The following is a 26,676-nucleotide window of genomic DNA, read 5'->3' as shown; positions in this document are numbered from 1 at the left end:
ACACTAATTGCTGTAACGAGTCCTTCACTGCTCCTGCTTCTCTGGGTGGAGCTAGCTCAACAATAGCTATGGCAGGAATTCTTAGTAAGCAAGCAAGTAAAAACTGGAAGCACTTATTCAAAGGTTTTCAGGAATGTTCTTTGTCCACCTCACACCTCTCCCCCTCAACTGAAAGAAAACCTGATATAAAACAATGCTCAACACTTCTGAAAAATCACATTGGTTTCAAGTTAATCAAAACCCTCCATTTTACGCTTTACCCTCTAATTTTTGCATATAATCAAATTTATTGTGTCCAGTGATTCTTAGTCAATTTACTTACTATTCCTTAGTTTTGATCCAATGCATAATGTCACATAAAATTGAATCCATAAATAAAGGAGTTCTGATATTAAAAACTAGTAGATTTTTTTTTCTCTTCCCAGCACTTTTAAGAGGAAACACCAAAAAGAGGGAAGAAGTTTCCTTGCTGAAAATGGTGGCAGTCATATGAAAGTACATAGGGACATCTGTGGGGTCCAGATCTGGAGATGCTAGGTAATCCTGCCAAATTTTATTATTTAAAATACAGGTTAATTCTAAAAATCTACCACCCTTTTCACCACAACTGTCCACTGTTCTTCTTGTCTACTCTTTGGTTGAGACTGTCAACAATGATCTGAAATCTTATTTCCAGCCTAAATCTATTTATAGTATGTTTATATTCACTTCTTCCCATGCCAACATTGTCCATTAGCTTAAATAACTCTTTTCCTGCCCCAATGATTTTATTCCCTGAGGTCCTTACACAACAATTGTCTCCCCCTTCAACTCTCCTGGGCCATGCTGAACCAGGCATGTCCTGCCAGTCTCTGCTCTTCAACATCACATCTTGAATATATGTGGCTGTGGAGTCCCACATTCACCCTCACCTCAAAACTACCTATAATGGAACTAGAATACAGTAAAAAAAAAAAAAAAAAAAAAAAAAAGTTTAAATGTATGGGTTAAGTACCAGAAAAGACTGAACTGACTTGTGATTTTCAGCTTGGGAATAGGGGAAAAAATACTGAAACACAGTAATGGGGCATTAAAAAATCCTTGACAGCACAGAGATGAACAGAGACCACATTCAAATTTCTCAGAATACATGATACCGAGGGCATGAAGTGTATTTATGATATTAAAGGACAGATCTGAAACAACATAAGGAAGTACTTATCTACACAGAGCTTTATTAAACCGCAGGGGACACTGGCACAGGATGCTGAGCGGATCAAAAAGATCAACAGGTTCCACAAATTATTAGGTAAATTCAGAGAGAAAAAAATTCTACCAGGGAAAACTAAGCAGAAAAGATGAAGATATAATCTTCCATCTTAACAGGGAAGATAAGCAAAGGAGTCTCTGTATTTCTGCTTTGTTCCTATGACTCCTTTAACAGTGGTGATGGCACCACTGGGAACAGGACAGTGCTACAAGGACTGTGGGCTGGTGGAACATAACTTTCCTCAGCCTCAGGAATCAGCCTTTTGCTCTGCCTCTCACAAAACTCATAGTTCATATGAGTTAATCCTTCTTTTTCAGATCCATGGATGTGTCTGTAGAATTCTGCAAAAAGACTTCTAGTAAAAATAATGGGGTACAAACTGAACTGCTGTAGGAGAGAACATATTAATGACAGAAATCAGTTGCTGCCATCCCAGAAGGCCCCTTTCAATGTGATGCCCACCTGTGACCACCCCAATCCAAAAAAAAAAACAGCCTGAGAGATTCCTTCCTTTTTTTTTTTTCAATGATCACTTTTTCTTCCTGGTTCTCATGCCTTGATGCAGAGCTATGAACATTATTTGCAATACCAATTGCAGGGAAACTGGTGTTTAAAAAAACCAATAATCCAATCAAAGTTTCAGTTTGTGGCCTTTACTAATTAAAAGTATTCCATTAAATAGGAATATTACCATTTCCTTATTAGATTTCTAAGCTATCTTCTTTTAAAATCAGCAGGTAAAAATTACATGGAGAAAGACTATGAACAGGCATCAGAGAAACAGCCACATATTGCAGCACTGTTAACCAGCTCCTGAAAATTACAGCTCCATCTCCTGCTTACAGCCAGACCTAAATATATTTGGACACTCGCTCTCATTGCAAATGCAGTGGCTTTAGTTTTGTGCCAGGTAAGAGAGATGAGAATCCAGCTCCCAGTCTGCATTTCTAACTCTTCACAGCACAGGAGAGTCCAAACATATTTTAGTTCTTTATAGCTGCTCTTCATAGACAAGTAAAGATCTTTATCACGATAAAAACAGAAGGCACTGCCACAGAGTGTAATTACATGCTGCTGGAGTTGACTATTTTCTTCCAGAAATAGGAAATGGATTGAAAAATGTGGTTTCTGCTTAAGCCATATTCTGAGTTCCTTAAATAAAATACTATCTCTAATTCCTGTGCAGATAAGTGGGAACTCAGGTACTGCAGGGCTGAGTAACTCATAGGAAAAGGTTTTGAGACTGGGCTTGGCAGGCACCAGCTTCCTGCACTGGTGACCAGCTGTGAGTTGTCACAGTGGAAAATCAGGTTTAGGCTCTGTTCACACCACCCAGAAGTTCATGTCCCAGGGATGGGGTAGAAGTTAGTTAGGATGATTCCTTGCTCCTCCTCTTTAGCTGCTGAAGAACCCAGCACTTGAAGGCAGCGTGCCCTATGGAGCTCTGCCCTTCGGACAGCATGGCACAGCAGGACTTGGACAAAGGGTGGACTTGATGATTCTGGGGGTTTTTGCAACCTTAATGATCCGTGACTGCAACCCCCCCCAGATAACACTAAGCCCTGCACCAAGTGAGGACAAGCCAGAGCTGCACAGCCCCCGGCACAGGAACAGGATGGGGGCTGCACATCCACAGCTGCATCCGTGCTGGCAGCCACTAGGAAATGTCCAGCCTGAAGGTACACGAACTGTCAGTCAGCCAGCAGGACAAGCAGGTTTCAAATATCCACTCAGTCCCACATTCCTGATTCCTTCAACAGGCCTAAAGTGGGATTGTTGTACATATCCTGAGACCACTGGCACTGGACTGTTGTTTTTTACTGTACAGCTAAAAGAAAAAGACAGCTTCTTGCTTCTTCTAAAATAGAGTTTCCAAAGGGGTGTGGGGGGGAAGGTGCCTAAAGGAGAGTAATTGTTGTGCTAAATAATTATCAATAAATTATAAGAAGTACAAGCAACTCAAAATAGCTCCATAAAGATGAGTAAATATGTTCTGAAGAGGTGTCTATGAATCACACTCCATCTCTCTTATTATCACAAAACAGTAATGGTTCTTACATTTTACTACAGAACTTTTCACTGACGATGCAAGAGATCTTTATAACCATTAATTTCACCTCCCAGCCTCCCAGCTGGGAAGCCCCATCTCCACCAGGAAAAGCTCAGGGAGCAAGAATGTGCCATTCACCTCACACGACACAAGGTGCTGCAGCAGAGCTGGGAACAGGCGCAGACCCCGGCCTCCCATTTTGTGCATTAACCACAAGATCATCAAATCTCACCCACTTATTCCATCCACTCACTAAACCATTGCTGATCATGACTTCTGTTTCTTTTCCCAGAAAACCATTCTCTTTGTCAGGGAGCTGCAGTGTGACTGGCAGCCCCACGTTTTTGGAGAAGGTGGACAGAGCGAGGCACCACTGCAGGACCACAACACAAGGATGGCTCTTCCCTGTACTTGGTTCAATGTCCTGCCCATTACACCTCAAGCTCTCTGAAGTGGGATCTGAGGTGAATGAACAAGTTTCTTCCTTAAACCCCAGCATGTCACAGGCTTCAAGAGCCGTTCTGCAGCTCCGTGCACGCTGCTCTCGTCACACTCACAACACATGAAAGAAACTGATTCTGTTTTAAAGGGAAATATTACTTGCTGCTCTGAAAAACATTCAGGTTAACAAAGGCACAGTCTTTCAAAACAAGTCAGTGTAACCAAGCTCGACCTTTCCCAGCTTGGGTTACTTACATAGACACACTCTGTCCCTATTCCAGGGGTCTCTGACTTTAGTCAGGGTTCTCTCCCTCTGCTCTTCCCCTTTCCCACTCCAACCCTTTTCAGTGCTTGCTTCTCTCCCAATCCTGCTCTCTTGCCATTTCTAGTCTCTTCCCCTTCTTTCTTTACAGTAATTTCCATTTTCTTTGAAATGTTTTGGCATTTAATGCTGGCTTTATTCTTCCTTCTCCATCTGCTGTTCTTGTCTTTCTAAATCTCTTCTGGAGCCTTCTCTTGGGAGAAAGCAACAGAGATGTACTTTTTTCCATGTACTGCTTTATTTTTCTGGATTTCAGTTCCCTTATTTTCCTTCATGGCTTGGAATCAGTCAATCCTCCTGTCCCTGGAAGCTGATACCAACTAAAATGTCTCCTTGCAGCCCCACATTAGCAGGTACTGTGCTGTACTGGATCTCCTTCTCTCTCTGAACACAAAGATCTCAGGAAAGCACTGGGAAATATCTGCCATTTCTTCTATAAATACTACAAGACTGCAGAAAGCAGAATTACTTGTAGATTTTACTCCTCTACCTTGTACTCAACATTTGTGGGATCTTCTGGCCATAGAGACTTGTTCCACCAGCTACAATCTATTTTCCAAGGGAGTTTCCCCCTCCCTAAGGGTTTTTCTTCTCTGTAAAATCTTCTATTTCATTATCGGGGCTTACAGGGAACAAAGGAGAAATAACCAAGTTTAACTACTAAAACTGCTTTTAGACAAATCTCCCCTATATTGTCTTTCCCACAGATTTTAATTTGGAACTCAAAGACTCAGCTCTAAGATGTCTCTTCTCAGCGTGTTCACTTGGCCTCTGCTCCCAGGAAGGGAAATAGCTGGAACATGGAAGATGACAAGGACATTTGCCAATTAGAAGCACCACAACAAATTTCTCTTGGGAAATGTGCAGCCCTATCTGCAAGTGTACCTTTGAGCTAAAACATAAGATATAACACAAGCTGATCACAGATTAAGCAAAGCAAATACAAAGAAAATGGTGAGAGGACTTTTTCTGCTATCAATTTTTGTTTATTTCCAAACTTCAACCTCAAATCTAACTTTCTGTGAAAGATTTCCTTGTATTTGTTATTAACTGGTATGGTTGATATTGTCATACCAGTGGGAATGATGCCTCCTGAATGTTTTTGCTTTCTAGAAAGGCAGAAGGAAAATAAACACCTGGGAAAAAACCCTTGCAGCCAGCAAGTTGGATTTTGCAAAAAAAGGTAAGTTTTAAGTCACAAAAATTACAAATCCATTACAGTTGCAGTTACACTGCCAATACACAGAAATAAAAGAGAAGAAATGAAGCATTTATCAAGGATCCAAAATAAAGTGAACAAGAACATTAACAAATGCCAAAGCTTATAAAAGCCTCAAAGCACTCAGATCCTCCCTTCTCTCACAAGCTCAAAAGGGAGTCAATCGTTCCTTGGTTTTATCTTACATGTTTCCCACACCACCTTTTCTCTGGTCAAGAGATTTTGCTTTATTCAATGCCTAAAATATACCTGACCATGGAATGAGCAGCAGCCATAAAACCAGAGGAGTGGAGAATCTCACAACTATTTCTCAAGGTTTTCCACTGTTGTTTCTAAACCAGTGTTTTAAAAACAGAGCATATTCTCATGGATTTATTACAAGCTAAAAGGGAAATAAGTCTTTAACAAGACACAATTCCTCTGAAATGTGCTGAGCTAAAACCCAAAAAGAGACCAAGAAGGAATGTGGTGTGCTCATCCTGCCCCACTCTCCTCTGGCAGTTCCATGTTTATGGTCTCCCACTTCCCACCTGCGAACAGCAAAATCTCATGGCTATATGTGCCACAATAAGTTCACCAGCAGAAAAAGAGAGAACTGAGTGAATTGTCTTCCCTGATAATTATTTGAAAGCTATCTACAGGGGTAACAACGACAGATTTTCAGATCGAAGCCTGATTTAAGCTGACCGACCCCTTCAGCATTTCTAAAGAAATAATGGATTATAAAACTAATTCAGTGAAAAATGAAAGTAAAAATAGAAGCGATGAGACATCTTCTAAATAAGCAAAGCTGCTTTTACAGCGTGCTGAATAACTGCAGTGTGGTAAACATACCACTGTTATAAATAACAACCAGCCTTTTGACATTGTTCTTTCGTTAATTATTTCAAATTCTTTATCAGCCTTAATGAAGCAAACCTCATGGTTCTCCTGCAAAGTGAAAATAATTACTCCCATGTATAGGAGGAAAAATTAGAATACAAGGACAGAAAACAATGCTTCAAAGTTAAAGTGGCACATGTACACAGCAGTCAGTGTAAGAGAAAAACCATCCTCAGACAAGAGTGTTCCCTAAGTGACTGATTTGTAGCATCTACACATCATTTAATTTTACACAAAATGCATCAATTTTTTTAGATTTAACCATAATTAGTAAACTATCAAGACATTTCGAAGTTTTATACTAGTAAGTAAGGCTCAAACAAATTCTTTTTAAATGGAAACTCTAATTTCTCCCTGCTAAGGCACTTTCTTGTTTTGCTTCAAGTCTTAATCATAAAACCATTAAAAGTAACATTTTGTGTTAAAAATGCTAGCAGCTGCCAACAGATAATACACAGCACTTTGTCAGATTATAGACAAATAAACACCAGAGCAGGCACAAGAATGGTTAGTAAGTAAGTGTGTCTCATTACCTTTGTGGTCTTCTTGGGCCAGCTGACCACAGGGACACCCGAAATGGCAAGATTTTGGTCATCATCAGCATGTTCCTTTAGTATGTTCTGTTGCAAATGAAAAGGCCTTTATTAACCAGAGAAACATTTCTCCAACTCAAGAGTGCAGAGATCTCTGCTCTCATGGCAGAGTGACAAGATCTCTGCAAGTTACTTTTGCTTCCAAACTTCCAATTCCCACTGAAACTCTACCACCTATCATTAACATCCAAAACGTCAAACTTCTTGCAAAACAGGCAGAAAAATCAGCCATCAATCACCTCAAATGTTACAGAATTCTGTAATATTGGTGTGTCCAAGACCAGTGTCTTACCACTATCATCCCTCTCCTTCAAAGTCCAGGTTGTTAAATCCCAACTGACCCTACCTGTGACCCCTGCTCTCCTACTCAAGGCTACAGAAGGCCTGAGAAGCAGGGAGGCTCTGCCCTGTTATTTCAGCCATCACAGGGCATCAGGTGTGTGGTCTGGATCAATCCTCAGATGCCTGATCATTCAGGTAAGCCAAGAATAAAAATGTACTCTGGAACCTCTCATCTTTTTGCACTTGCCAGTCCAAGAGCACCATCATTCCCACTGCCCTTCCTTCCCCCACGATGGGCAGGACAGAGCTGCTGGAATCCAGCTCCCTTTATGTGACCAGCTGAGGCATTCAGGTTCCTGAGTGTTCACCAGGAAAGGATCTGACTATGGACAGCACTAAGGGAAAAAAGATTGGCCTCCCCTCCCTTCCACCCCCACCAAACCCTTTTCTTTGATGCACTGTTCTAGAAATTTCGTGAGTGGGTTGCACAGGCTGACACAGCTTCCACCACTGTGAATCACTCCCATGACCAGTAACTCAACACAGAGGTGGTAAAACACTCCGTGGTGCAGCTGGGAATAGTCCACGCTCGCCTCCCGTGACTCCCTACATGCTCACTAATTTAGCTACAAAGCTCTTCGTTTTGGAGTTCAGGTGGCTGAAAAGGAAGAAATGAAAACAAATAAAAGGGAGTCAGAAGGAGGACTCTGCTGTGCTGCTGAAAACTGAAGGCCAAAACAGTACCAACAGGTTAAAGACCAAAAAAAAAAAGCTCCAATAAAACAAATGAGAACTGCAGGTTGGAAATTACTGCAACAGAATATTTAGGAGATGACTCCAGACAATGAAGTTCAGCAGTGCTGTTCCCAAGTATATGAAAAAAAGCTTAATTAGCCAACAACAGGCAGCAGGCTCTGTCAGTCCCCAGTGCAGCACTCTAGTAATTAGTAATTTCACACACTATACAAAAAGAGCTTAAAATACAGTAATTGTTTTAATAGGGAGTGCACTTGGAATTCATCTGTAATCATCCAACTAAAGCCCAGAGTGTGATGGCATGTTCCAGGCCCCAGGAGCCTGAGTTTGGATGAGTGTCCCTGGGGCTGACTTTCTCCCTGGAGCTCAGACAACCTGCCACACTCAGCCCAATTCCCCAGCCTGTGCTTAAATGAGAGCTCTGTTACCACCAGACAGCACAGCCCCAGCACAGAGCTGCTCCTGCATTCAGCAGCACCCCAGCAAGGCTGGTGGTGATACTGGTTAGGCTGAAGGCAGCACCAGTGACCAAAATAAGCGATACCAGTACAAGCCCAGTTTCATCAGCCGGTGCTGTGGCTGCACTCAGGGGTTTGCCAAGGTGAGGAGTAAAACCCAGCCTGCCCCAGTCTGGCTGTGATGCAGAGTCTGTACTGTACCTGTTCTTCCAGTGCAACCCCCAACTTTTACGCAGGGACTAATCACTGGCAAATTAACTCTTGGGCAAGCTGAGGTGAAGCGAGCACCTCTTTTCTCATGTGCTTTTTATTTGGAGAGAGATGACTGCATTAACTGAGCTGTAAACACATTCTGAAAGTTCAATCCTAAAACTGAGAGCTCTTTTGTATTCTCATTGCAAAGCCAAAATTCTCCAGAACAAGGAGGCAGCTTGAGAGCCATAAACAAAGGACAAATTAATCCCTTTTTACTTTGCTACTCTTAGGTTTGAAAGCCTGTAAGACAGAAAACCTTAACATTTCCACGAACGACTGTCAGAGACTCGGAGTTCAATGGAAAGCACAGTATATTCCAAGAACTTGGCAAGGTAATGAAGGTTTCTTGTTATCGTATGTATCACGTGAAAATATTATCCAAGGAGAAATGCAAAACGATGGCAGCTTATCATCCGAGGCAGCTGAAAACAACGGCTGTCTGCACAGAGCACAGCACAGCACGGCCACGGCTGCGCTGACTGGAGCGTCAAGTGTCAGCTCACAACAGGCTGGGGGAGGCAGGGTTTTGTTCACCTGCTTAAAAACAAGAAAAAAGAAGATAAAGAAAAGCCATGGGGCTCCAGTTAGAGGAACAACGTGATGCTCTTCCAGCACAAGGTGGCTCGATTCATTACACTTGAGGGCTGTGGTGACAACAGCAGGTATGAAGGGAAGAAGCTGATTAACTGTATAAGAATTCAGCTTAGCCATTAGTTTCAAAAGCACAGCAAGGAATGATTCCCCTGAAATGTGTTCAGCAGAGGGAGGTTTTTTTCTGTCATCAGAATGGGAAGGGGGTAAGATTTCTTGGCAAGAAAAAGTAAGAACATATTTCAGTAGATATCATCTGTCTTGCACAAGAATCTTCTCCTGCTGCCAAGGAGTTGCAGATATTTGACAACCTCTGTTCTTCAAACCAAGTTTCTTCTGCCCTAATGGACTTCCACAGGCCCTTCTGAAGAAGGGCAGTGGTTTTGCTTTGAAGTGGGCAAGGTCTGTGGCATTAGTAAGAGGTAGATCTCACAATCCTGTTCCCCAACAGCAGCAGAGGAATTACCATCCTCTGGTAACACACAGAAATGTTTCATGCAGAAATCAGAGGCTGCACACAGGTGAGAATCCCTGGCAGTGGGTTTAATGTTTGGGCTGCACTGCCACAATCCAAGGTCTGCTCAGCTTTACCTGTCCTGTGACGTGGAGTGCATACTACACCAAGGAGTACAATGGTGACCTCTTCTTCATGCATAAGCCCACCCCAGCACTGCTGCAACCACCAGGGGTTTAATTCCCTGTTTGGGCTGAGGAAAGAACTGACCTGCTCTCCAAGTGAGGCCTGTTCCACTCTGCAAATAAGCCTCCCTTGTGCTGCTGCACTCCATCGATCACGGTGATAAATGGGTGCTCAATCTGCAGAGGCAGCAGTTGGCACTTCGGGATTGCTGTGTCCCCACCAGACAGGCACACTTAGTTTGGAGCTCAGATGATGTGTAAGGAATTTACACAGGCTTAGTTTAGTTTTCAGTCTCCCTTCTGGTAAGGAAAATAAATTACTTTACTTCAGAAAATCTCACCTACTTGACATTAAATAGCTGTGGTTGTGTTTACTACTAAGAGCAGTAATCCAGTCACCCATCCTTTACTGTGCTCTTGCTCAGCTGGGAAAGCAAGGATTCTTTGTGAGCTACCCCGATTAGTTCTGTGAAACTTCACATCACTGAATAAAATGGTTTCCTTTCTCCAGTTTAACTATCCATATCCTGTTTTCTGAAAACATTAATTATCTTCCTAAAGCACAAAGACAGACTTGAATGTCATACAAAAAAAGTTCCTGAGTGTATTTCATTAAGAAATAAAAGTGCTAGAATAAACACTGATTTATTTGCTTCAGGAAGAAACTTGTTTAAGACTTTCCCAGCAGAGCAAGAGCTTTCAGACTTTGTCAGAGCATGTTCTTGCTATGCATTTGTTAAAAATAGCTCTCAAATGAGTGCACTAAAAGGGTACTTCGAATAGGAAGCATTATTAATACATCACATGCCTGAAAGTTGGGTTGCCCATGAAATAAACCTTGTTAATACAGCCAAATACAGTTACAGCATGGGTCATTTACACAGTTCCTGCAGGATTCCTGTCTCCATTCAGTCACACAGCTGACTGGTGCTCTGGGTGTTCAGCAGGGTGAGGTAAAGGGGCCAGGCCTCTGCTCACTCCACTGCTGATGCTATCAGCAAACCCCCCACATTATTATCTGTACAGGTTGGAAAACTAGTAGCAAAGTAAGAGAGAACATGATTCAGTAGTCAAGGAGATAAACAGCATTCTGGAAAATGGACTGTATTTCTTCCTCTGCCATTATGTCTTTATGTGGTACCAGGGCAAATCTTTTAAGTGAAGTTTCCACAGAGTGTCATGACTTGTGTGCTCCTGCTCTTCCTCACGCCTGGCTTGGGACCTGGATGCTAAAGATCAGAACTCCTGCTCTGCAGAAATGTTAAGCCACTACTGTTTCAATATAATTAAAATCATCTTTTGCACATATCATTGTTAAATACACCAACTGTCGTGGGGCACATAAGGCCAGCACCCAAAATTACTTTTATCTTAATCTCTTTGCACCCCAGTTGCCTGTGATAACAACAGCTCATCCATTATGTGGGAGCAGAGGGTGGGGATCCCTGGGAACCCCAAGGGACCATTCATTCACCCTGTCCAGCTATGGGGCTGAACATCAGCACCCCATGGAACAGCAAGGGTGGAACAGCTGCATCCTCACCCCAAGGAACCCTGGATCCTGCACGGACCATTACACTGGAGCATGCTCAGAGGACTAAAATCTGTCACTTGGCAACTCCTCCCTCAGCACTCTCCAGCCTTTGAAGGTAAAAGCTCTAAACACACTCACACACTTGGGTTTGACTTTTTTTTTTTTTTAAGTGAATAGATTGAATAAAACAAACCTCATGCTCAGAGCAGACTGGATGCTTTGGCTCCACTGCACTGCTCTCTACATCAACGAGCACAGTGGCAGAAAGGAGGGATGGCTGTAGCACCCAGGCTCCCAGAAGTAGGTGGGAATGGGTCACACCTTGTCAGTGGCTGCCTGTGACAATCTGATGATGAGCAAAGAGAAGGCCTTGCTGGGAATCCTAGACTCTCCCCTGACCTTGGAGGCAATGTACTCAACTGTCCCAAACTGCCCTCATTCCTTCAGAGCACCTGGGAAGTGGATTGTGCAACCACAGGGAGCTATGGAGGAAGCTGACTGCAAGGGCTTTAATTAATTTACTCTGCCATAGTGGCTCCCACTCTCTGAAGACTGAGGTCTGGCTTATATGTGGGTCAATACTGTAAAAAAGATGGGTGAGAAAGTTCTTTAGCAGTTCTTTAAACACTGTTCAAGATGTTTGAGTTTACATGGTTTTGAAAATGTCTCACTCTGACTAATCAGTCACAGACAGCCAAACATCCAGAGGTGATGCCAGGGGAAACAATCCTGCAACATGTCTGATGTTTAGATGTGGTCGTGGGCTCTTCAACCAGCAGGGAACCATCAGTATCCAGATGCTGGGTTACATCCTGATGGTTACAGCATGTGCTGCCACAGACAGAAAGTTTAGAAGCAGGCAGTTATCAAAGGAGATGGAACATCAAGCTGTACACAATAAACTGGCAGGTGCTCACTTAATACCAGTTACAGCACAGTATCACCAAAAAGGTGATATTGGCCTTTTTTTAAACAGTCCATTTGTAGTTCTCCATCTCTGTAATCAGTGAATCCACTGCTCTGGAGAGGAATAGGAAAACAGATACTCCCACACGGAGCTTTAAGCCAGATTCACATATGGTACCTTGCTGTGTTCTAGGGAGATGTCTCACAGCACTCTGGAGTCTGTCATCCAAAGAGGGAGCAGGATCCCACTTGGAACATCTGCAGCAGCCATTATATGTTGCACCACTTTCTGGATTTTTACGTGAAAATTATCCTGTGCATCAAGCTTGGAGAAGTAACGTGACCATTCTTTCTGCTTCACCACAAATTCTACTTCTTTTGATTTCTGATTAAAAGATGACTGATCCCAGAGCAAGCTCGTGAATCTACATCCACAACTTTGAGCAGGTGTGTCCACTTTCATGTTCAAAGTGGCTGATTTTGCAAGAAGAGAATTTCAGAGCTCTTGTGGTTTACCAGAATGAGAGCAGTGTATCACACTTCCAAGCTCCAAGATCAGGGAATATGGTTCCACTGCACACTGCACATGTTCAGCCTTTTCTAATGGCTTTGAAGCCTTTCTAAGCAGCTGTTACACCACTTGCACTAAAATAGTACAGGCTCCCTCCCCATTTACCACGTAAACATGTATATTTCCCCTTAGATTGTGCCTTACAGAGCTCTTGTATATAGAAAATATGTAACTAAATACCCATACTGTTCACAGACTGAAAATCTACAGACAAGTTGTGTCACTAATACGCACTCGCTCCTCATACCAGCTCCAAAACCAATATATTGTATCAGTGGAGAATAATTATCAACCTATAGAGGGCAATGGAGGAAAGGAAAATGAAAAAGGTGAAAGAAAAAAAAAAAGCTGGAAGTGTTAGACAATCTATCTTCTGAGCTGCAATCAAGTATTTACATTTTGTATGTGTCAGCTAATGAGGTGTACACCAGGGAGATACGAGACCAAAAAGGACTGATTAAGACTATAAATATAAACAGACTTTTTGAGGTATAATATTTACATGTGGAACATAACAAGTGCTGAATTATGAGAGGATATAAACTTTTGGCCACTATTGTGACAGTCAGAAAGGACTGCATCACTTAAATCTGGCTGCAAACAGGAGCCAGAGACAGCTTTGGTTCAAGGAATCATTTCCCTGTCTGTGGCAGAGCAGCCTGACGTGAGCTGGTCACCACACACAAGCTGCCACCTCTGCAGAAGAACTCTGCATTCTGCTCCCTGCTGTGCCCACAGAGCAGTTGGTGTGGATCAGCAAGTTATCACACCCACCTTCATGTCCTCCAGGAGAGCCTGAGGGTCTTCAATGCCTTCTGGGACACACTTCTTGTTCTCTGGGAGAGATTCAAGTTTTTCCACCAGGGCTTTTAAACCCTTCAGTTCAAATTCTGTGAGGTGAGTCCATTTGGTTGAAACTTCTGTAGCTGGAGACCCCGTGGGTGTTTTGGGATAGTCCGTCGGGGTCGTTGATTTTATGCTGTCATCTGACTCATTAGACAAAGTTCTTTTCAGGTACCTCATTACTGTGGCTTTCTGTTTCCTCCCTGCAGCCTCCTTCCCTTCTGAGTGTGTGCTGTTGGGTGAGGAGGAGCCATCCACCAAGGATTTGGAGTTCTTATCCAAGCTGTCATCCTTCTCCTCCTGGAGATGGGCATCACAAGATTCTTCATCCATGTCTAACCACGAATCTGATGAGTAGCTGTCTGTGCTGCGTTTTCTTTTTGCATCTGAAAGTTAGAAAAAGAATGCTGAATTTTTAGCCAGTGTAACCTCATGGCTGAAGCACTTCTGTACCACTGGGGCCAGGTGCTGCCTATTTCAAAGGGCACTGGAGAATGCTTTGGTGAGTATGTGACAGAAATGGGCTTTATTCAGCTGATTTTCAATTTTTTTTTCTTTGAGGGGGCGCTTGTTTGTCTGTTTTAATGCTGGTTTTCATTAACATCTACTCAGTTCAAATGACTGGGAAACATTTAGGGAAAAATTATGCTTTCTTCAAAGCTTCAGTCCTCTATGCCTTCAATTAGGAGTAGGCAGAGCTCTTAAGTCACACACAATTAATTTTCCCACAAATCCGAAAAAGACCAGATTCGGCAGCTTTACAGCTTTAAGAGGAGAGTTAGCACAGAAGGAGGAGGGGGAAATGATGGGAGAAAGCACGTTAAAATGCTGTACATCATCATTCTTCCAGGAACCCTGCACAGCACAAAATCAACTCCTCACTACTTTTCCTCTCTGCAAGCGACAAACTGTTGATAAAACAAGAACCCCCAGTTGTTAGTGCATGAATACTCATTGCTCTTCTGAGACAGAGGATTTCAACTGTGCTTATTTTATGACAACAAGACAAAACACACTGAGAAATACAGGGACTGTCACAGCTACATGCTACTGGTTTTCCTAATGCCATTCCCAATACATATTAGGTACTTCTCAGGAAAATTTAAAGGCAAGTTTCTGAGTCTAAAAAACTATTAATCTTCATTTTCCCCTAAGAGCCCCAATTGTTACCCAACTCTGTGCAATCAAGCAGTGAAAGCAATGTAGGAAACCAGTGGCCATGGTTCCCTCAAGCACACATATTTTCTTATTTATTAGACACAATTTCCCTTACTAAGTGAGCAACACTGAATGCAGGCTAGCAACAGCAGGAATTTCTGTGGAAAATACAGTTAACACTGGCAACACCCAGTTAAATCAATGTGAATTTTATTACTGGCTGAAGTGGGAATGAGATCAAGCTGCAAACAACAACACACTGCGAAGGAAACAGAAGTAACACAGAAAAAGTGAGAGAACAATTAATGAAAAGTTCCTTTCCCAGCTTCCATGCGTTGCAGTGCAGTAGCTTTAGGATTAGGACAGTGTGAACCATGCTTAAGGAAGGATTAAATGGACATTAATGAGAAAGCTCAGCATCTGGTTGTTTAACAGTGAGGTTCAAAACCACCGCTGGAACCCAGTTCTAGGCTGGGGAATTCCTCCTGATACAGAGACACTCCTTGACTGTGCTCAGTCTGCACCATCTGGTCACAAACACACTGGTCAGAGATGCCACAGGCAGTGGCAGTGTCTGAGGGCAGCTTGCTCAGCCTGCCTGGCTGCTCAGCCCTGCAGTTCCCAAAAAAACTCCCTGCAAGGCCAGCTCAGCTCTGTGTGTTACTGCCCCAGAGAGATGAGCTGGTCACCTCACACTTCAGGGTAAGTGTGCTGCTGCTACAGGGTGTGCAAAAATCCAGCATCTCCCTCCAGTCTACTTCTTCAGACAGGCTTGCATTTTTCCTCAAAACCAAAATGGCCAAAAAAATTACTCCTGAAAGGCAAGTTTAAGCTGAAATGCCTGTGAAAAGATGGCAGGCACAGAAAACACCAGCTATCAGCAAGGCAGAGTGCAGCCAAATCCAGCTCCATCCATGAGGCAGGGTAACTTCCTCCCTGCAACCCTCCAAAAAAGCCTCACAGATTATTTTGTGTGCTGAGGTGGTGGTATCAGCACTCCAAAGCAGCTCCTCCTCTCTGCTCTGTGCTAATACACCCCCATGCTTCTCTTAGAAAAATAAACAGGATTAGAAAATATCTTAACTAGAACATTTAAAACCCACTCAGTTATCCAACTTTTATTTCACACTGTTTTTTCCTTTGTCCACAGTAGCAAGCACACATACCCACCTCAAAGGCTACATAATCAGCTTATGTCATTCTCCCATTTTACAACTGAGGAAACAGATGCTTGGGAGAAAGCACGATTTGCTCATTGTCACACATCAAATCTAGGGAAAAACCAGGAATCAGAATCCAGGCTGTCGGATCCAGGGCTGGAGCCCCCTTTTCTGAGCCACACAACCTCAGTGAGCTGTTTTACAACTGACTCAAGCACAAAGCCCAGCCTCAAAGGGAAAAATGTCAGTGAACTGGCCTCAAACAGGAGAGGGTGGAAGCAGATCCACATCCCTACGTTGCCAGGACGGTGTCATTAACAGAAAGTGGTGTAAATCTGCACAAAGAAAATCGTGTTTCTGTCCTCCTATGCTGTAGTTCTGCTGAACAGGAACTAATGGCTGTAACTGGGGCAAAGCACAAGTGTAAATAAGGCCTAAAGAAAACGAGGGAGATCACATTATGGAGGTGTGAATAATTTACTCCAAGTAATGCCCTGGTGCGAGGAGAAAAAGCTTCCAAGAGAGATCTCCACTTTTTGTCTCTTGCTCTAATCTATGGAACAAAAGGCAGGAGAGGAGTGGAGCACCAGAGCATACTGGGGGCCTGTTCCCAGGAGAAGGCAGCACACGGAGGGGGGCCGGCAATTCCGTTCTGCCAGCTGCCACCGCGTCCCTGCCACCGGCTGTCCCTGCTGTGCCAGCCACACCTGGGCACGGACAGGCAAAAACAGCTCCCATCTAACCCCAAACGAACCACCACCACAGCACTGCCCTGTTCTCTGCATGCCTGGCAGTACTTCATGCCTTGCCTAATTTTCCCCATGGGCACAGGGCTTGCTGCTAACCTGGAGTGTACCAGGCTATTCTGGAGCACCAGGGGATTACAGTGCCGGTGCACCACCGGATTAAGAGCAGGCTGCTCTCAAAACACAACTGTCTGCTACTGCTGCTAATCTAAAAAAAAAAAAAGCACTGAGGGAATCAATAATGGAAGGATAACTTCAAGGTGAGGGAGATTCAATTTTGTGTTTTCAAGTGTTTTGTTGTAATGCAACATGCCACGATTTTTATTTATTCGTTTCAATGAAAACGCTGTCTGACAGAGTTACTGTGCTGTGAGCTGAGGCCCTTCATAAGCATAATCTGCATTTACTTTGTTGAGAAGTGCATTTTAAGCACTGTATTACCAGGGCTCCACTGACTTGGAGGCTTCTAGTTTATTAAGTCTCTCTGTGGGAAACAGCACCTGCTCAGCTCAACAGTTCAACAGTTTCTTCTCCTGAGTCCATGCCCCAGCGAGTCCCAGGTCTGAACCCCAGTTTCAGAGGGGTTATCCAGTCTGAGCTCTCATACAACTTACTGCAAAAATACCTTTACCCCCCTCATCTCAAAGCAAATAAAAGCAGCTCATACAGACCAGTCTGTGATCTAGTCCAGCACAGACTTGACCACAGGACAGAGCATTAGAAATCTTTTCTATAGCAGTTCACTTCCCTGTGGTTCTGGGCAGACCACTTAACTTTCCTCACAGTTATCCACTTGTACAAGAATAATTATACACAGTTTCTTTCCTTGCTGAAAAACAACTTACTGTACTACAGAACTTAAAAGAAAGGGATGGGGTCAGGCATAATTATGAAACCTTTCTGAACTATTTAGAACAGTCCAGTGTGTGGTGTCTACCTTGCCATTCCCAGCTCCAAACCATGCCACTGTGACTTGGAAGCAGCAGTTGCTATCAGTCTGCTAAAGACAGCAATGACATTTTCATTAGCAGAAAAACCCTGAGCATACTGGAAATGTATCCTATTGCTCCACTGCATGGAGCACCCCATACAGGAACCACTCTATATACTCAGGTACCTGTCTGTCATAAGCAAATCTATTCTATCCCCTGAGGAAGGGGGGGAAAAAAGAGACATGGCTCTTCACTGTGCCAGAGGGCATATTTTCTATATCCATCAGGCTTAACATACAGTTAGAGCCATCCTGTTAAAATTTTAGCAATGGGAATCTTCAAAGCTGCAGGCTACAGAGAAAGCACGTCTCTGATAGCCCAGGATCTTCTCCCAATTACTCTTTGTCAGCTCACTCTCAACATCCATATCTCACTGAAGGTCAACTGTGGTTGAAAACATCCAGTACAGACTCATTCATGATAAGAGTAAAAATAATGAAGACATATCCACCCTGAAAAGCAGCACACATTCAAATCTAGTAGGAAACCCAAATAGGCTCCCTTCTGATTTCACCTGGTAGGACAAATGTCCCAGTTGAGAGAGACAAGCAAAAGAAAAGAGAAAAAGAGATTGTGTGCCTTTACAGCAGCCTGTGATTGCTGTCATGTTGTCATCCCCCTGAGTGCTTGCCCTCCTGGGAGAGATCTGAGGAAGAACAGCCTCACACACTGCCTGGGAGGACACAGCCTGGAAATTCATCCTGGGCCTGAGGAATGGGGGAGGAAGGCACGGCCATCATCTTCCACCTCATTTAGAGCTGCACTCACGTTTTTATTTGGGGAGTGGGAAGACTCCAGGTTTCAGCCATGCCTTCACAGAGGTGGGTTTTTTTCCTGTCTGAAGTTTTGTGAGTGGAGACATTTAGAAAACAGAAATACAAAGAACAATATAAATTGCTACAGCAGCATACAAGCATCAGTACAGAGGTATCACAACACAATCACACAAATACACTTTCATGAACAGACAATGTCTTGAAAGTCACTCTAAATTTAACAACCTTCATGTCAAAGCAAATAAATACTATGTTATAAAAACACAGATTGAAAAGTCTAAAGATATCCTTAAAATCCAACTGCTGATTAACTCAGTTTTTTGTGTTCTCCAACAAGGTTCACTATCAAGATAGTAATTTTTTTTTTCTTTACACAGGAGAACAGAATCTCCACAAATTTTATGAAAACTACTCCCTTGTGAATCCCAGAGACTGGGGCAGTGTCCTGCACTCTCTCTGGTCAGTGTCCTGCTCAACTGATAATCACTTTCTTAACTTCAGAGATCCACTACAACCACTGTACCAGAAGCTACGTAAGGAAATAAAGCAGCACAACTGGAGGGTGAAAAAGAGTCAGTTCTAGCACCCAAAAGGATAGGCAGAAAGCAGACATTTATAACAAATTTAGAACAAATTTCCAGTCAAGGAAATAATTTTTTAAAAGTAAGAGAAACATTTAGATTTTTCAAGATAAATTTCTGAAAATGAATACAAGGATATAAAGATTTTCTTAAACCAAGAAGGACAGAAGACAATTAAATCTACTGAGGGGTTTGAGGAGAAGTTAAGTACTTTGCTTCATTACTCTTTAAGGAGAATAATGGGAAATTCTTTGTCAAGGGATACTTCCACATGGGAAATCAAGAAATTGCTTGCAGATAGAGAAGTCCCTAAGGAAGAGACAATTTAAGGACTTTGCAGCTCTGAAGAAAAGCTTAAAAACAAAGAGGTAGGGTTTGGAACACTGATGTCTTTAGGGATATCCCATCCCTCAGCAAGTGAACTACATCAAGAGACAGGCTCCACAGAACAAACCAGTTTTAACACAAAGATTACAGTTCATGGAGATTTGAGGTGAGAGGCTGCACACAGACCAGTTAAAAGAAAAGCAAAGCAAGTATTTGAAACAGTATCACTAACACAGAACAAAGCAATGCAGCTTCGTAAAGGTAAATAATGTACCTTTACTTCTTTAAATATGGCAAATGCCAAAGTGAAAGATCCAGCAGTATAGAAGACCTGGTCTTTTGAACCACAGCTCCCACTAAAATAATTATTTTCAGGTAAAGTTTCTGCCAAGAAATAAAAACAAAACCCCAAGTTTCTAACAAAACAAAAGTATATATCTCTCTCTGCCAGCAACTGCAGCCACCACAGGTCACAAAATCTTGACCAAGTCACCACCAAACCCTTTTCCAACTAGTCAGGCTCCTCTTCCTGAAGCCTTTGGAGCTGGCAGTCTTTGGTCATGCAAAACAATCCTGTTCCCTCTGGACAGTGGACATCTATGGATCCCAGTGAGCTTTTATATGACTGGAATATCTCCCAGCTAACTGGACTGAGGCACATTTTGTGGGGATCACCAAACTATTATCCAGTAATTATGGAGCTGGTCTGGAATTCACACTGGTGATTTAGCTGGAAAAGGTCCCATCTCAGTATCCTGAACCACCCACTCTCCACAGCTAATTTGTTCTGAAATTACACATTGTTGATCTGGCACCTCTGCCCTGCCTGCAGGACCAGCCTCTTTCCATGCCAGTGGTTTAGGCAACAGGAGATTATTCCTTATTTTCCAAAGAATGCAGTTATCAGTTTTGTCACTGCTTTCTGAAGAGCTGATCCAAAGAACTAATTAATCCTTTCCTCCTCTAGGATGATCTTATGAGAAAAATTCCTCTGGACACAGAATTTCTGCTTAACTAACCTTTCTGACCAGGGTCTCAGGGCTAAAATGTGAAGTACCCAAATGCCCAGTGACCCCAAGAATTCCCCCTAGCCTAGCTACATAGATTATTAGCTCCCTTAAATTATTCTTGGTCAGTAAAACTCACTGGAGAGTGACACCTGCCCATAACTTCTTCAATCCCTTCTACTAAGAACTGTTCCCATAGGTGAATGTTTCCCTTCTCTGTCCAGAGCCTGGGGCAGTGCCAGCCATGCCAGGTTCACTCCAAGTGGCACCTCAGGGAGCAGGAGGCACAGAAATGCTTTAGTCCTCCCCCACATTTAACACATATCAGTTAAGATTTAGCTGGTGCTTGTGCTATTTTCAGCTATTCTGTGTTTAAAAGCAGAGAGAACATGGCCCACCACCATCTTCCATCAAAAAGAGGATAAAAAGGGCAGTTCAGCACAGCAACAATTGGATTGGCACACATTGATGCAAAGCTCACACCAGTGCCAAGGTAATGCCTCAGGCACATCTGTCTGTCTCTCCTCTGGTCCATTTTCAGCTCTTGTAAAGGTTTCCTTGACCTCCCTGTACCTGGGTTACAGATCATGGAGATTTGTGTAGGTGTTTTCTTGGGTTTGCTTTTCTGCAGCACTAGAACCCAGTCACCAGAGACTTACAGGAGAATTTAAAGAAAAGAGAAGAAAAAGAAGGCAGGTTTAGTGACCACAATGTGTTCTGTACAGGAGCTGCTCTACAAAAGGACAAAATATCCACCCCACCAGAGCACATCTGCAATATACACATTTTCAGCTACTGAGTACTGTGCTGAACATGGCAGTAAATCCTCAACTGTTTGGCAGATCATCCCAACACAAACATTACTGAAACCAACAAACAAACACATCCGAAAATTATTTTCTGGTATCCACTTGCTAAAGGAATGTTCAATAAATATAATTCAAAGTAGGCTGGTACTTCATGGAAACATTTAAGAGTCAAAAATCTTCCCCACCCCAAAATAAAGAAACAGGTCATTAGAATTTCTCCAGTTCTCCAGTTCCATTTATAATCTGCTTTGCAGAAACCAAAGCAGCAGCTAGCCTGAGGTGCCAGCATCAGTTCTGAATCTGCACTCAAAGGATTCACTCACCAATTAACATTGATTCTTTCTGGTACTCTTTGCTGAGGTGGCAGCGCTGGGTCACACAGGACACGTATCTCTCCAGAACATACCAGCACATCTCATAGTAGAAAGGATAGCGGAATTTGGCGTGCACCTGGAAACAAATCAACACTGTCAGTCCACGGGGAAGGCAGAGAAGTTTGCAGCACAAGGGCCAGTCATCATTCCCATCGTGTTATCAAGAGCACAAACAGTGTGAGGAGGGGGAGGGGAGAGGGTGGGAGCAGGGAGCTGAATGCCTCCAGCATACGGAATGAGGAGCCAGCCTGCCTGCCACGGCAGCATCATTTCTTGGTTCACTAATTTGTATCCTCTTGGGGTGGTGGGAGAGGAGAGGGTTTGTGTTCTTGTGAAATCATGAAACTGATGGATGGCCCCTACAGAATTATTTACCTGCTGTATAAACATAGGGTGGTCACATACAGATGTTAGTCACTAAAACTTAAAATAAAGGTGTGGGTTTTCATCTACTAAACACTATCACAGGATTTTTATCAAAATGGCAACATTACCTAAAATGAGTCAAGCAGGAAATTCATCTTTTTCATTTGTGGTTGTCTCAACAATTTGATTAAAGAAATTACCACACAAATTCTCGATAACTGCACATTAAAGTAAAAATCCCTTATCCCAAAGGTTTACCCTTTGGTAGCAAGTTAGCCTTTGCCACAAACAGAGTAAGAATAGAAGAGCAAGCAGGATTTTGACAAAAGATCCTGTCAAGCTGTGTACTTTTTCTTACATCTCAGACCTGTTGTTCTCACACAAAAAGCTGAATTCTCCAACACTAGTTATTTGTACAAGTATTTCAGATACAAAAGAAAACAAAGAGTGTTTCCTTCCTTTCCAACACAGTTTTCTATCTGTAGAAGGTCACTGTACCACAGAAGGATCTGGGAAGCTCCTACAATGCAGGAAGATATGTGTATTTGTTGTGATTTGTTAAAAATGGATGCCATGCATCTTGCATGCACTTGTACTTACACTGTACACCTCTTTCTCCTGGTGGCACAGAAATCTGCATTTTGCAGGCTCACATGCACTGCACTGGGGTTACAGGAGCTGCTTTAAAATATTCTCTGCATATTCACTGCTCCCTAAGCCCAGCACCCACCCTTAGTGTAAAGCTGAACTGCACCAGAAAGGAGCATTAGCTCAGAAATAAAACCAAAAACACCACCCACCACAGATCAGCCAAAGGCCCCACGTCTGAACAGAGCCACTAACCCAGCACCTGCAAACTCAGCCTCAGCTCTGCAAAGCAGGCACTGTCCAAACACCTGCCTGGTGATCAAAGCATCCACTTGAGCAGATCAGTGACTCACTGGAATGCCCAGATTTGAAACCTGTCCCCCAGGTGGACAGCCAAAGAACTTGCCTCTGTTTCCAGGGCACAGGAAATGCAAACACTCTTAGCAGTAAAACAAAATGTAACAAAGGCAAAATATACTGTATTGTCACACTAGATGCATCACAGTGTAGGATTAAATACTCCATGGCAATTCCCAGAAGTTAAAGTCCCTTAAATTCAACACAAATACAGCTGACAAATCTGAACTGCTTGTTGCTACAGGTCATGCAGCCAGCACTGCTACACCTTCCCAAATGTTTCCCTGTGTGGTTTGTTACAAAGCACACATGCGAAAAATGAAGGGAAAAAAGAAAAGGGAGATAAAAACAACCAGCCAAACAACAACCCCCTAAATGTGAGAACATTTAACCCCAGGGCCTTTTTGCATTGAAGAAAATTTTTCCCTTAGTTTAGTTATTTGCCATAGAGAAGAGATCAAGTCACTTATGACTATTAGGGAACACAGGGGAAATTATCCATGCTAAAATATATGCTAATAAAGGAACTCAAATTTTTCCAAGAGAGCACTGCAGGAAACAAAATTTGCAAAGAATTGACTTACAAACAGGAAGCCGCCTTCCACCCCTCAGCCTTCAAAAGGTTTTCAGCCACATGCCTGGGAATATTAAAGACATCATTGCTCAACATTTGTTGACAGATTCTGAGCTTCACCAAATTTAGTTGTTACCAATGTTAATTCAATGTGAAAGACAAGGCAGTAATGCATGCAGTGCTCCCATTATGTATATCAATCTTTAATATTCAATTTGAGTTCCTAATTGCCTCGCTATCAATGTTCCAACCCACAGCAAATCCCTCCATGCCTCTGTAATCCACTGTTTGCCCAAGAAGGCTTTGCTTTTACAAACCTTCAGAAGGAAGAGCTCTCTACACCATCTGTAGACAGAGATACTGTGCAGAGATCTACAGGGCCCTCTGCCAGTAAAGAGACTCCAACAGTGCTTTAAAAACTTTTAAAGTTTGCCTTATGGAAAAGTATAGAGGAATATGCTCTTTGTGATATCCCTGAACATTTATTAATTATAATGGATGTGAACTGCATGATGGCATGTCCATACTCTTTCCATTGTACACTCATAGGCAAATGAACTCTTAAGGGCAGGGGAGGAGGAATAAGGGAAAGAAGGAAAAAAATTAAAAATATTCTGTGATGAGTTTGAAGTGTAATATCTGAGCCAGACACTGCCAGAGGACTGAATTCCCCACCAGCAGGGAAATACACTGGATCATCTAATAGGCATTTCCAGCTCTAACTTCTGTGATTAATAATTTACAATCCACTGAAAAAAAATTTAATTATTCCTGTACAGCAAGGAAAAAATCCTCTCTGGAATATGATCCATTTCTTCAGTTCAAAGTGAGATTATTTTAGAGCTTTATATACCCCTCCAAAAACAAAACAAAAACCCTAAGCAAGACACACATTTTCCTGAAAAAAGTCATAATCTCTTCCATAATGCTCATTAAAGTCATTACAAACTCCACTTGTGTTTAATCAATCTAATCACACTATTGAAAAGCAATTTATGATTATTTACAAAATAATTAAGCTATCCACTTAATATGTTATTTTACATTCCAGAAAACCAAGGGAATAGCAAACACCATCATCTGTGAGTGACCACCTTACGTATATATTCAGAGTGCCCTTGTTCCCACCATGTTCCAATATGTTAAAGTAATTAAATTTAGATTAATTGGGGCTAAGTTTGACACATTCTTCCTCTTCAATACTAGAGAGCTGTATCACCCCTGTGCCAAATGATGAATCCCTGCATGGCATCCTGCTCTGCAGCTCCTCAAGCTGGGCTTGCAGAGAGCTAAACAGCTTGGCCTGTTTGACTGGCTGTTAATTGGCCTCCAGGAAAGCCAGGCTGCAAAATGAGAGTCTCTACGAACTGTAAGGCTGGAGAATATTTGTTTACCTCAATTGCACATTAGGAGCTGTTTCCAACAATAGACATGTTTTTTATTACTCCTTAAAACTATTTTTAAATAGCTACAACCCTCTTAAAAAGTCTCCCAGGGGTATGAGGAATTAAGCTAGAATAAGCATGACAAGTATATAAACTAGGCAATTTTATCAGGCTGTAAATCAGCATTACCATTTCAACCCTGTATTTATTCTTGTCTGAGCTAAGACAATAACAACTACACCTAGCATAAAAATGACTTTGAATATCAGCAATCAAAGATGATTAAACATTACATAGCAGGTTTAAACACAGTGAAACCTCCATAAAATTGCTCTGTGCAAAATGAAGAGGAGAAGCACACCTGTATTACACTTTGATTTGAGTGTGGCAAATTACTTTGTCAATCACATCATGTAATTTACTTCTGTGCCATACACAATGGAAAGATCAATACTGATGAGAAACTCATTTGCAGTAGGCTCACACTGGCAAATTTGGGTGAACTACACTGCACGGAGTCTGCCACACCAGCCAGTGTATGAATGGAATTATTTCAACAAATAAATGACAAAATTTGACTGACAAAGCAAATAATGTAGTACACACCAGAATCCTGTTTTGAAACCATTTCCCCTTCAAGATTCCTGCACGATATTTTTAGCTGGGGATGGGGAGGGGGGGAGTGTTATTATTTCTAAATCACAGTATTGATTTTTTCTGCCTTTTATCAAACTTCTGTATGCCTTAGCTGCAGAGCTTCTGTTTTGTTTCTGTGCAGAAATTCTTGCTATTCTTCAACTGTTCACACAGTTCTGATTTTATACATCTGCCCACGAGCACAAGTTTGTGAGCACAGGTACAGCCTGTGCGTAACACGTTGCCAGCACACAGCAACATCCAAGTCTGAAATTGCTTCTGTGAAGTCCTGAATATTCTGAGCTGTTGGATTTCATTGGGTTTTTTTCAAGCACTCCACTATTTTTGCAAGGAAAATGATAAAGAAATACACAGACTTCAAAGAAAGTTTAAACAAAAAATGACAAGAACAAAGGTCTGATTTGGGATTTCCAAATGTTGCAGTACCCCTTTCCCAATTAATGGTGACAGAACATTTTTCAAGATGCAGATACCCAACTCCCACAACCTCCTCACAGGATCAGTGTGCCAGTAAATTTTAAAAGGCATTTTAGTGTAACTTCCTGGTTAATTCATAGAAGTTACCGAAATATTTGACTGTTATAAGGAGTTTTGCCTTCTAGCATAAAAAGCTTAGAAAATCAAAGCTGCACCCAGCTTCCCAAGGAGAGGGGCCTGGAAGCACAACTGAGCAGCTACAACCCAAGTTGTGTGATCCTGGGTAGCCCAAGTCCTGTGTGAATTAAATGTCCATTTTTATACAATTTAAAGGAAAAAGAGCATTTCCTGCCCATCTTCCCCAAAGACTTCAATGGAAATCACTCATTTCTGGCATTGATTCTCCCTCCCAGTCTCCCCTTCTCCATTCTCCAAGTGCAAACATCCTTCCCAGCAATAACACACCCTCCCCTGCACACCTGCAGGGTAATCCCAGCATGTATTGCTGGTTCTTATTTACAGTCACACTGGAAACCTTCCTGTGCCCAGTACCTCTGCCAGGTGAGCCCCTTCCTGCTCCTGTCACCGTAACTTTCCTGTCCAAGTCCCTCTGCACTTTCTCAAGACACTTGACCCTCTCACCTGTTCAAAGCCACGCTGAATCCACTCTGGTCTCTACCTCCACTTCTGCTCTCTGCCACACTCCTCTGCTCTAATTCCCCCTAAATTTCAACTTTTGTCTTCATCTCTCTTCCTCTAAGAATTAATTTTTCTGCTTTTCTTCCTTAAAGTCACTCCAGGAAACCCACTG

The 26,676-nt window shown here is 42.5% G+C and overlaps 1 protein-coding gene across 3 annotated transcripts in view; it reads right to left on the bottom strand.

Moving 5' to 3' along the window:
- KDM2B (lysine demethylase 2B) overlaps window positions 1–26,676 on the bottom strand; it is a 106,426-nt gene that overhangs the window by 31,806 nt on the left and 47,944 nt on the right. For all 3 annotated transcript variants that reach the window (XM_077787255.1, XM_021532716.3, XM_021532709.3), the window contains exons 10-12: window positions 21,471–21,597; window positions 13,523–13,977; window positions 6,697–6,783 (exon numbers count right to left, since the gene is read on the bottom strand). In XM_077787255.1, coding sequence (XP_077643381.1) covers window positions 6,697–6,783; window positions 13,523–13,977; window positions 21,471–21,597 — 669 coding nt within the window. The remainder of the gene's footprint in view (window positions 1–6,696; window positions 6,784–13,522; window positions 13,978–21,470; window positions 21,598–26,676) is intronic.

Source organism: Lonchura striata, chromosome 18 (assembly GCF_046129695.1).
Source record: "Lonchura striata isolate bLonStr1 chromosome 18, bLonStr1.mat, whole genome shotgun sequence".
NCBI classification, from domain to species: Eukaryota; Metazoa; Chordata; class Aves; order Passeriformes; family Estrildidae; genus Lonchura; species Lonchura striata.
Note: the sequence above shows the minus strand (reverse complement) of the source record. Positions and strands in the feature narration are given on the sequence as shown.